Consider the following 12,442-nt stretch of genomic DNA (forward strand, 5'->3'; position numbering starts at 1 on the left):
TTTTTGTTTTTGTTTTGTCCTCCAGGAGCACCTTTCCTTGAAAAAATACATCGTGGATATTTTGACAGACAGTTCCGTTTCTTCTGAGAGCATGAAAGACGTAGAGGAGCGGCAGAAGGCGCGAAAGAAGGCGAAAAAGCTCCGTGCCAGAATGAACTCCAGGTAATACGTCTGTTTTCTCCTCATCTCTTTTTCTTAACCATCCTCTTACAGATCCTGGAGGACAAAACTGTGCCGGGATATGTTCTTTTTTTTCTTTTTTTTTTTTTTTTTATGAGTGACAAGGAGATGGAAATAAGATGTTATGCGCATCCTGGCTGTCAAGGTAACGCTGATGATCCTAATTTATGACCACTCTCTGTGATTGGGGAGCAAAGCTGGGAATCGATCCGTGTCGTCCCCCCCCCCCCCGCCGGCTTTCACCTGTAAAGAGCTTTCCTTCAAATTGCTGCCAGGACATTGCCAAATCTGAAGTCCCGCTTGGTGTACAGGATGCAGGTTAAAGTCTGCGTGAGCCATGACTATTTTTCTTCTCCCGAGTTATTGATTTTTAAATGAAGTATCAAAGAAAATCAATAGTAATCAACAAATAGGAGGTGACGCCGCCGTGTGTCAGAACCTGGACCTGAGCTCAATCAATTTAACTGGCTGTCGTGGAAGGCTGGGAGGGGAGTGGAAAGAGGAGCTGTTGACAGTACTTACTGTACGATGCTATTCATAGATATTATTGGAAGGATTCCTCTTCAGACAGGTTGACATGGATCTGTGGAATGTAAGTTGCTCGCAGCAGCATTAAACTCAAGCAAATATTGAAGTGGAAGAAAGATATTTTCGCAGTGTATAAACACAGTTCAATGTGTGGGGAGCATAATGATGATAACTTATGAGTTTCCACTACAGCTTACTTTTATTTTAATCTGTTTCCATTTAAATGAGTTAAAAATGGTTTTTGCACATTTCTTTTTCTTGGCAGTGCTTCTCTCTCTCGCTGTGGTGTCCCTCAGAGGGAGGCCCGCTTTACACTTGAACATATACAAATGTAAATGTGCTCTTTTTTTACCCTAAACAAAACACTAGATAAGACAGGTGTGACTGAAATAACTCTTTCTCTCTGTTCCTGCTCTACTGAACCATGTCATGAAGTCAAAAGCAGGAAATTTAAACAGTAACTTCTTTTGTCTGTGGTTGTTTGACAGATTTATTAGTGAAATTATCTATAAAGTTAATGGGGTACAGGTTTTGGTTTAGATTTCTCATAGAAAAAAATAAATCTCTGCGATATTATCTCACATGACAGCCATGAAACACTTATGAATTTCAGCAGGTCCTACAGTTTTTCATGTTGTCACATGTCCTATAGTGAGCGATCCTCTAGCCTCTATTCATAATCGATTTGTAGAATAAGATCATTTATATGTGCACGTTGTTCATAAAATGTATTTATTCCATAGAGGCGACGGCAAGCTGAACAGCCATTCTGCCGTATAGCCTCGTTCTCCATGCAGCTGGGTTTTGGCTTTGTGAGGCTCAGCGGTACTGAGAAAGTGACAACATGATCTGCCTCTGTTCACCATCACTCGCGCACCAGCATAGCCGAGACTCGCACTCAAAGCAGCAGGCCTTCAGAGGTCATAAATAACACAGAGCCCCAGTAAACATAAAGGTGAGCTGCTTCACCACTGGGTGGAAATGAACCGTTTTATTGGATCGCCGTATGGTGTCCGTAAAACCCCAGTGGTTCTCACAGGATTTTCCGCAGCGCAGTTGTGTCATAAAGCAGTGTATACAGGTTTTATCCTTGTTTTTTTTTTTTGTTTTTTTTTATCCTTCCTCTGAAGTTTGGCTCGCCTTCCGTAATAATAAATTGTGCAGAAAAGAAAACAAGTTTTTGAATGTTAATGTAAGAGAGCTGTCGGTTAATGTCAGGGTGAGTCTGAAACCTTCGAGCTAATGCCGCCACTTTGAGGCAGGCTCAGTTCCTCTCGCTGGTGGCTCGTGGTTTGTTTGGCGGAGAACAGAGTGGCCTGTGTGCGTGTAATTGCAGTTTTCATTTGCTGGTCTGTCTGTTTCAATGCATTTCTGCAGCAATAGGAAATAGGTGTATTTGGGGGAAAAAAAAAAAAAAGATCTATTGTGCTTATCAACTTAAACTTCAGATTTTTGCTCTCTCCCTTATTGCCGATCATAGAGATTTATTACCCATTTAACGTGGCCATAATGAATTGCTCAGCGGTTGCTCCCTGTTTAACCTGATTCGGTATAAAGCTGCCAGAGATTAATATTGGAATATCAAGAATGACAAACAGGGCAGACATAGTTCAGGCCCTTGTTAAAGCCAGCCTCTGTTAACTATTGATTCTGCTCACATGATGCATAAAGGGACTTTGCTGGGAATGACAACTGAATAGTCTGAACACTTGTAGATATTTTCCCTTGGTCTATTTCTTTCTCTTTTTCTTTCTCAATGTCTTCCCTTCAATATAAACTGACAAATCCACCTGTCGTCTTCCAGGCAGTTGATTGTATCGGTGTAGACACAACTACCCGGAAAGTGCTGTCAAACTCTGATCAATAGTTACTTATCATGTCTGGGAACGCTTGATTGACAGAGAGAGATACACACGCATAGAGTTAGTTTTTCTATGAATCTGGCTGTTGGCCTTATTCCAGAGAGATATCGGTGCCCTAATGACCACTCAGGAGGTGACATTGAAAGTCCTGGCTGTGTTTTGCTTTTAACCTTCATGAACTGTTTGAGTGCAATGAAAAAATGAAACTGAAAAAGGCTGAAAAATTAAGGTAGATTCAAATCTTGGTGATGCAAAGGCTGCAGAGCGCCGTCTGTCCCTCCAGGGTCTGTGTCTGATTATTTTTAGACAAGTTATTTGGTGATGAGTTGACAGGCTAAATAAACAGACTCTGTTTGAACTGTTTACTCTTTCTGGTTTCACTGTTTGATCCTCTGTGTTTCTTACTGACTGCTCACTTTCACAACACTTTTTTTTTTCTTTCTTTTTTGCCTTTTCTGACTTCTCTCTCTCCGTAGGGCCAAGGAATATGAGATGTCAATGGAGGCAAAGACTCAGGTCCTCGACTCTCCATACAAAGCCAAGTGAGTATTTCCTTTTTGTTTTTTTGTTTTTTTATAATTTCAACTATAATTTATTTTCATGTTTAAGTGTCCAACTAATGATATGCAAGTTTAAAACAATTTTTAAGTAATTGAACCATTTTCTTTTTCTTTTTTCTTTCCTTCTTCTGGAGATTATGCAATAAAAAAGTGCCTCTTTTTGTTCCCCTAAATATCACTTTACCATCATTATATATAAAAAAAAAAATCCTTCTGTTGAAAACAGATATTCTGTTTAATATTTAACAAAAAGCCTGAAGATTGAAAAGAGACAGGCCTGCATTATCTGATGACTGACGGCATCTTGTTGTGGTGGTTTCAGCTGTTCCAGACTAGGTTAGTGGTGACTTCTCGTGTGTGTTCAGGTTGCAGCGCCTGGTGAAGCAGCTGCAGGGCCAAGACAGCGGACAGTTGGCCAACAACAAAGCGTCTGGTCTGGACAGAACTCTGGGAGAGATTTCCCGCATCTTGGAGAAACAGGTAAAAAAAAAAAAAAAAGAAGAAGATTCATGATCCTGTCAAGAATATTTGAGTCATTTGAATGAAAGTTGCTTTGGTGGGTCATGCCAGCCCCCTTTGGCGTGTCTCGCCAGCGATGAGTTAAGTTTTCGTCGCCGCTCCCTTTGTCTAACCCTCCCAGTGTGGAGTATCGCTTACCCCAGACCGGGCTTTTGCCTTTGGTTATTGGCTAATGGAGACCAGATCAACAGTGTTTTCTCTGTGCACATGGTACCAATAGAGGAGCTTCCTCGCACGAGAGCAAGCATTGTCTCCTGTCTGCGCAGCTTTACACGAGTCAGATGTCGCCAGTTTAGACAATGGTAAATTGGATTTCTAGATAAAATGTCATTCAGAAGCACAACTTCATCCACCTTTTTAGATTTTGATTCAAAATGTTTAAATCCGCAAACTATAATAATGAACATTTATAGCTGCAACACCTGCCTCTGAAATGTTGTTTTAATTAATTAATTTTTTTACAGTAAAATGTCAGTAGCATCAATTTGAGTCAAGCGAAGGGATTAAAACACCTGCCACCATGTTTATGATGAGGGAAATATACAGCCCACTTCCTGAAACGAGGCATAAATTTCCCGCTCCGTCGAGGTCTGCGCCATCATAACATCCAACTGTGCGCGCTCCCGGGTGTGAGGATAGAGAGATGACGGTGTCCCGTCGGTGATAAGAGGGGCGGCCGGAGAGGCTATTACCAAATTTCCCCAGAGAGGCAGAGAAAGCGGAGGCGGAGGTGGGTGGCACGGTGTCCTGTAAGGAGAGAGGAGGAACCAGTGTGATGCGAGTAGCTCACAAGCTGTTACTACACGAGGACTCCTCCCCTCAGCTCCGCACGCTCCCACAGGGAGGTCAGAGGTCAGTGGGCCACAGGAGATGTGCTCCATTCAGCAGCGGAGCCGCTACTAAGAGCCAGATCAAGACTGTCTGAGACATTTCGGCTGTGTTTTTTTTTTTTTTTTTTTTTTGCCTCAGTTTGAATGCTCGTATTTAAACTTGCCTTTTGTGCGTAGATATACACACACCCAAAGTTTTGTTGGCCGTAAACGGCCAATCAGGCAGCCAGGGGAGCACCTCCCTCTCTAATCCTGCGACAAAATCAAATAAATAGTGTCTCCATCAGCATGGCTGTCTGGCCCCTGAGTCACTTCAAGCCCAAGCCGTTTAGATTATTTGACCTAACAAGCATCTCTCATGTCATTGACTCACCTAGAGATTTGTTTTTCTCCCTCGTATCTGATTCAGTCTCCACTTTCTCTGCTAATTCCTTGGACAACACCCGACATCCCGCTCCCCCCCTCCTCCAGCACAACTGTTCTGGCCCCCCCCCCCCCCCCCCCCCACACACACACACACACACACACACACACACACACACACACACACACACACACACACACACACTTCTCACATCTCCTTTGCTTTCTAGGCCACGTCTCGTCTCTGACCCCAACGTGTTTCTCCCTCAGTGGCCTCTAATGGTTTATTTTGTGTCATACCTGAATTTTTCTCTTACTTTAAGTGATTGAGAAGAGCAATTTTCCCAATGTGCTGCTTTTTTTTTTTTTCTCTTGCTGCACACTTGCCTTATTATAATCCGCCACTGCCCAGAGTGTTACTGCTTTCACTTGAAAAGTATAACATATATGACAGGTAAGAAGTGCAGGAACACATTGCCTATGGAGCCAATGACTGCAGACTGTATTTACATTTTCATTAGGTAGCTGTCAGAGCTTCGTCGGGCCGGCTGGAGGAGTATCTGGGGACATGGGGGGGGGGCCAGATGAAGGGTAGAGTGGCAGGATAACAGTGTTTATTGGTTGGGCCTCCTGCAGACTTGACAGATAGAGCCCAGATCTGCAGCATCAGGACTCAAAAACAGCTTAAGTGAGCAGCTTTAGTTATCAGAAATTCCTTTTTGAGCCAGATATTTCTCTCTAAGTGTTGCTCTGCCGTTGCAGTACAACTCAAACACTTAAATACAGATAGGCATCAACTTGAAGTTGATGTACTGTAAGGATTTCAGTTTGATCAGGAACATATTGTGACGACTAAATGCCTGCGTCATATTATCCCCATATGGGGTGATGATGATATGCAGTGGTTGATCACTATCAGAAGTGGCCCAGTGATGGAAAAGGAATGAACCAGCCCACAGGATCATGCATAACCGAGCTCTTTGGCAGCTCAAACTGCTGCGGAGGTTCATTCATGCTGGATCCAACAGGAAGTTTTAGAAACACTCAGTGCATTAATATGATTTGCATACGGGGCTGCAAACGGGGAATCCTCACAATATGTAGACAGGTAGTTGTAATATTTTAATCTCATTTGTTTATTTATTTGTACATCTGTATTTATAGTTTGTCTTGGGTGTATTTCTTTCCAGTTTCAAGCCCAAAAAAGTACATCGGACTCTGTTGTATCATGTGATCAATGAAGGGATGGATGCAGAGTTTAGTTATGTCTCATCGTGGTATAACTAATTTAAATCGATGAGGAATTGTTTTATTTTAGAAATGATTGATTTCAAGCAGAGATGTGATTTTGCTCTACTCTGTTCTGGTGTCGCTGTGTATTTAATTGCTGGCTGATATTTGTTTCTTTAAAGCCTCATTTTGTTACTTTACTACAGCAGTACGGCGCATGGGGGGAGCGAAGCGTTTCAAAGCTTCTTAGTTACAACTGAAATCTTTCTGTGGTTTCTGTGGCGAGTTTGATTTTTCGCCACAATGAGCTTTGATTAATCTTGGATCATTTTATAGAGTAAACACAGATTGTGCATGTAAGGCCAATGTGGAAATGGATCATTTTGCACAGACTATTGAATCATCTTGTCATTATGTCCTGTAAACACACAAGTTTATACTTACAAGTTTAGACTCGAAAATGTTTATTCCAGCAGCCTTGTTGTGGTTTACAGTTGACTTGGCTCTCTTGTCTCATACTGCCGGTCATGTCAGTCGCCCTCGCCTCTTGTCATTTAGTTGCGAAGGAGGAAACCTGCGACTTAAAGGGGCGGATCAAAGTTAAAGTCCGTCCCTAATGAACTTTACCATTTGTTGTCCATCTGTTTGTGGGCAAAACGACGGCGACCCGCTCTCCGCTTTAATTAAAGTGTCTGTCGCGAGGAGACAACAAAGGGCAATTTAGCAGGTCTGCTGGTTTGTGGACACTGTCACAGGGATGACCAGCTGCCTCAGTTGCCCCATCAGCTGGAGGAACAATGGTCGCCCTGGACGATAATTGAATAAAATCTCCCCTGTTGTATTATTCAGAGGGTTTCTCTCTCACTTTGTCTTAACGCTCAGACTTCGTTGGTGTCTCCTCCTTTGTTTTCTTGGGGGTTTTTGTGTGTCTGTTTCATCTGATTAATACCAAGCAAAGTTGGAAGGTTCTAAGAGAATTTTGGGGGTTTGGAAAACATGATAGTATTTGGCATTGTCTCGTCAAGTGCAAACATAAGTATAAATGTTTGTCTTGAATAAAGGGTTTGCCAACATGTTTTTTCAATATTTGTAGCTAAACTGAGACCAGGAACGTTGTCTGTTGAGCAGTTATTTCGTGATTATTCATTGATCTATGCAAATGAAGATGTTGACTGATAGTGTTGCAAAGTAAAGTTTTGAAAACTTAAGGTCAAACGGTTTTTCCAAGGTTGAACTTTCCATCTGAAATGTGTGACAGGCTCTCTCTGCATTGTGCTTGATGTCTTCAGGGGCGATGCAGAGAAGAAAAAAAATCAGTGGGTCAGAGGAATGACTTAGACTGGAGAATCCCACATGGCCATTTCTAGATAAACACTTTAAGACCTCCAAACTTTCAGTAAGTTACATATAATGCTGTCAGGAAGCTGGCCAACCACCTATGATAACTTTATCTGCATTTTACGAAGACTACAAATACATTTATTTCCTTCAAGTGTTGGGAGTGTCCTTCTCAAAAACTCTAAGCTGAGGATCTTTATTGTAGCTGTCTCTCGGGAATGTTCCTCAATCCATGCTGATCGTAAATGAAAAGAAAATACTGCGTATTATGTTGGGTTTGTTGGCCAATATGTCTTACTGTGCTCATACAAGGTCACTGTAAATTAATATAAACATACTTTCGGTTGCCTTCACTGCTTGTTGCCTGTGTTTGTGATGCAGCACAGCAGCACAATTATTACATTTTTACAAAATGTTATTGTTTGTTTTTGAATGCTTGCCCTCATGCTAACACTCTGCTCCAGTGCTGTTGTCTGTGGCCCGGTTCAAGCACAGACCACCTCAAGACGGCGTGTCAGGTCTTTTGAACTTAATCTCTCCGCCCGCATTGTTCCATCATCACAACAGATAAATCTGTCAGCGGAGCAGGAAAGGAACTACCTGTTGTCTGGTTTTGGCAGGAGGCTGCCGGGACGGGGCAGGCCCCAGTTCACCCCCCCCTTTAATACACTTTGATAAGCTACTATGAAAGAGTTGCCTTTTTTCTCATTTAGCCTGGAAGCTTTTAGGAAGGTGTGTTGATAGGAGGGTTAAGAGAGCGGTTAAGCAAGCGCAGTGATTGATACCTAATTGATTAGACATGGAAACTACTGGAAACAGAGTGAGAAAGTTGCTCGGGGGCCTTTAACAAACACTGCTGCGACTCTTCAGACTGTCTTTGAAACATTTCTCATTATGTTAAAGTCTTTGGAGTATTTAATGTTTTTGTGTCAAACGGCTAAAAGATTGTTTTGGTGCGTCATCCTGTGGAATCGGGGCGCGAGTTACCTCAGCAGCGGCCATGACTGACAGATGAAGAGCTTATCTGTAATTTGGTAAAGCGCTCCTCTCTCTATGTGTTCAGGCTTGTTAGCGACTTCCCATCTGTGGGACAAAAGCTGCTGTGAAGTGGCTGGATTTTCTGGCTGTCACAGCACCGATGAGACGGTAACCTCATTAGGAGGAGGAGGAGGAGGAGGAGGAGTGACCTGCAGTGGAACTGCTCCGTGGAGACGGCCCTCCGTCAGCAGCTCCCCTCCGGTTCCTTCCCTCCCCGCCGCTCCAGGCACAAACATGCCCGCAAGTCAGCGCTCGCGTCTGGCTTTGGACTTGTTGACTTTGGAGCAGCAGCATCCGACCTGCTGCTGTGTTCTCTGTCATCACGGGGGGAGTTGGGGGGCAGGATCTCATCGTTTACATGTATTCATAAATCCTCCCTATTAGGCCTGCACAATATATCGTTTGAACATCGCCATCACAATGTGCACATGTGCAATAGTCACATCGCAGGATGTGCAATATTTTATTATTATTATTATTATTATTATTATTATTATTAACTTTTGTTTTGCTTCGTAAAAGCAGCAAGGTGCTCCATGCTCTGCACAGCTGCACTCTCTTCCTCCCTCCTGCTCGGCACTCACCGCCCCCCTCCCTCCTCCACAGCAGAGAGGAGAGGGGAGGGGCCGCTCTCAGGTCCACTCTGAACACAGGCGACATGCAGGAGGAAGCGACGAAGAATTTAGTCCTCAAAAGAAGGTCAACATCCCAAATTTGGATGTATTTCGACTGTAAAAAAAGATGATACAGAACAAAAAAACGTTCTCTGCCGACAGTGCCTCGTCGTGGTTGCCTCAACACGAGGTAATACGTCAAACCTGTTGGACCATTTGAAACGCCATCACAAGCTCCTGTATTTCCAGGACCATTACAGAAGCCTTTGCCAGCATAACACCGTATGATAGGAACTCCAAACAGCATCGACAAATCACGAATGCAATAACTTTTTACCTAGCAAAAGACATGGTGTCATTGAACACAGTGGATCGTTAAAGAGGGATTTAAAAAAATGATCCGCACGCTCGACAAGCGGTATGAAGCACCACGTATTTCTCTCAAGTGGCCATCTCCCCAAATACAGCTATTCAGGTCATCTGGTGAAAATTCTTCTATTTTTAATATTGCAATATATATTGCAATATATTGCAAGCCCCCAAAAAATCGCAATGTCAGTTTTTTCCAATATCGTGCAGCCCTACTCCCTATATTACATTCATTCCAGAGGTTTCTTTATTTCTTTCTTTGTGAGAATGTAAGATTTAGCTTAAATCTTGAAACTGGATTTGCTTGTCTGCTTAGTGGATGGTGGTTTTTTTTTTGCCATTTTTCGATTTTTTTTAAGAGATACTTGTGTGTGAAGAAATAACATGCAACCTCTGATTATATGTTTAAAAGAAAAAAGATAAAGATGAGCTCTTTACCAATATCAGTCAACTCTCTCATCATTTTGCCTTGTTGCTTTGGAAATGTTCTCTGCCTTCTTGGTAGCAAATGAGGCATTCAGTGAGGTTACAGCAGCTGCGATGTGCTTTATTGCTCTTAAGAAAACTATGATCTGTGAGCCATGAAATATGAAACAGGATCTGAACAGTGTGACAGGTGAAACATCTCCTTAGATCTGAAGCAACCCGATTTTACAAAATGATCTAATCTCAGTCAGTGAAAGTGTGAAGCAAGCTTTTCTGCAACTGTGAGTAGTTGGAAAAAGTTTCCATGTCTGAGTTAAATTCTCTGTCAGACCTTGAAATAAAACAAATGCAAGTTCTTATTCATGCTTTTTAACAATCGTGATAAAGAAAAACATCAAAAAAGTATTTGATGTTTGTCTGTATTTTATCAGAACGGCTGTCTTAATCTCCCGGTTCACTAATTGGCCCGGTCGCGGATCACCCAAGTGGCATTTTCTCTGTTTCACTCAGCCTGTGGTCATCCGTCGAGACCACCCTGGTGTTAACAGGAGCCTGCAGAGCCTTCGCCTTCCTCTGAAACCTGACTGTCGGGGGGGCAGAGTCGGGTTGTGCACTTTTGAGATTAAACAGGAATACTTTGGGGATCACTTTGTTTCAGATTTCAATCCCTCGCTCCTGTTAGAGAAAGAGAGGGCCCTCTCTGCCGAGAGCCATGTAATCCCCCTGTCCAGCCAGCGGCTCCTCGTCCTCTGACTGTACTCCTGTTTCCCTTCTGGTTCACACTCTGGTTCTCTCTCTCTCTCTCTCTGCCCATGTCTGAACAGAACAATGCCGACCAAGTCGCCTTCCAAGTGGGCGGCGGCCTGTCGGCTCTGGAGCAGATTCTGCAGGTCATCACCGCTGCTTCCACACCCACTGCAGCAACCCGTATACCTCTCAAGTGAGTACAAGCACACATCCTCACTCAACATTTATGCTTAAATCCCAAACAACAAGCCTCAACTTTTAAAATTACACTTCGGTTTTTCTCAAATCTCCAAATTGAGTCATTTGCCATTTGAAACACATTTACCGGTCTTGACTTGTTTCTGTTTCAAGCCAGCAGGGTGAGCTGTCTGTTTAGGAGAATTTGGTTTTAGAAATGCTGATCAAACATTATATTTGGAGAGCTTTGCTGTGTTGAGTTTTTATGTAGTTTTAAGCGAAGTTAGGTTTATTATTAGAAGAGGTGTGATTTGGTTTTCTGAAACATTGAACAGCCTGTAATATGGATTTCCTGCTTGATGACCCAGGTAGGAAGGCTTTTTTTTTTCATTTTGGTTTTAAATATGAAAAGAAATTTTAATTAATCCTGTTGTGTAACACTTATTTTGATTTGTATCAGTGCTACATGTTTATTGGTAACGGCTCCACTGGCAACCAAAGTGTTATTGGAGACGTGTTGAATGGAGGATTTAAGTTAAGCTGGCCTTATTTGTAGTACATTTTTTGTACTGTTTATCCTGTTATACATTTGTTTCTACACTATATAATTTAATAATTCAGTTACAAAAATTGATGATTTGATTTAATATTGTCTTTAAACTTTACTTTCTTCCTTTAACCTACATGAAATCAGGCATGCAGAGAAAACAAAGATAACTCAGGCTATTTATTTTCCTCATTTAGATAGTATAGATTGCCGTTATATTTCCTGCTGTAAGTTAAATTAAATCTTGTTTTTTGACAGTTGGTCCCTCTACTGTACGCCTACAGTTACAGTTGTCGTTCTGAATGGAATCTCCATGATGGTATCCTTCCGCTGACCCCATCGGCAGCGCCGCTCTATTTTCGCTTTTCGTGATTGTTTGGCATAAATGGAGTGAGCTAATCCGAAGTAACCTACTTCATCACTGTTTATAGTTGCTTCATCTCAATAAATTCTCCTAAAAAGTACAAATGAATAGCAGCGCCGTCCTTCAAGAAACGGGCGACATTTCCATCCCTGTAATCAATTTGTGTTCATTCTTTTCTCTTGGAAACACAAAAAGCACATGTGCCTCATCTATCATTTAGAGTGCAGAGTATTTTTGAGTTGTGGGTCTGGCGTTTGCATGGCCCGCCAGTAGATAACCTCGGAGAGGCTCGCTGTACTCGCAAGTGGGACTCCGTAATGGACTCGAATGGCCTCGCTCTCCCATTCATTAGCATTTACTGGTCCCCGAGTCTCTGCTAATGGACAAATGCTTTTTATATTTAAAAGGCTTTTAAAGGGCATAGCTTGTATATTGATTTTTTTTTTTTTTAAGTCTCTCTTTCTCAATCATTGTAATCTCAGGGAATTTCAAGCAGACTTTTCAATCCTGAGAAATAATATCAAGACTGAACACAAACGATTTGCAAGCTGAGTTTGTGAGCGCGTCTGTGCAAAGCAGGCCGTTTGTTGACGCACACGCACACAAAAGTTACTTCATCTTAGACATGCAGCAGTAGAGAGAAGCATGAGGAAAATTAAGCGTTTATTGAAATAATTTTTTTTCCCCTTCAATCAAACTATTTGACTGTTTTCATTTATTCATTATTGAAATGAATCATAAATAAATAAT

The 12,442-nt window shown here is 42.2% G+C and overlaps 1 protein-coding gene across 2 annotated transcripts in view; it reads left to right on the forward strand.

Moving 5' to 3' along the window:
- The window catches only part of scaper (S-phase cyclin A-associated protein in the ER), a 55,581-nt gene that overhangs the window by 20,426 nt on the left and 22,713 nt on the right, over positions 1–12,442 (forward strand). For both annotated transcript variants that reach the window (XM_030095685.1, XM_030095686.1), the window contains 4 exons: positions 26–162; positions 3,047–3,112; positions 3,496–3,610; positions 10,682–10,797. In XM_030095685.1, the coding sequence (XP_029951545.1) occupies positions 26–162; positions 3,047–3,112; positions 3,496–3,610; positions 10,682–10,797 (434 nt within the window). The remainder of the gene's footprint in view (positions 1–25; positions 163–3,046; positions 3,113–3,495; positions 3,611–10,681; positions 10,798–12,442) is intronic.

Source organism: Salarias fasciatus, chromosome 7 (assembly GCF_902148845.1).
Source record: "Salarias fasciatus chromosome 7, fSalaFa1.1, whole genome shotgun sequence".
Lineage (NCBI taxonomy): Eukaryota > Metazoa > Chordata > Actinopteri > Blenniiformes > Blenniidae > Salarias > Salarias fasciatus.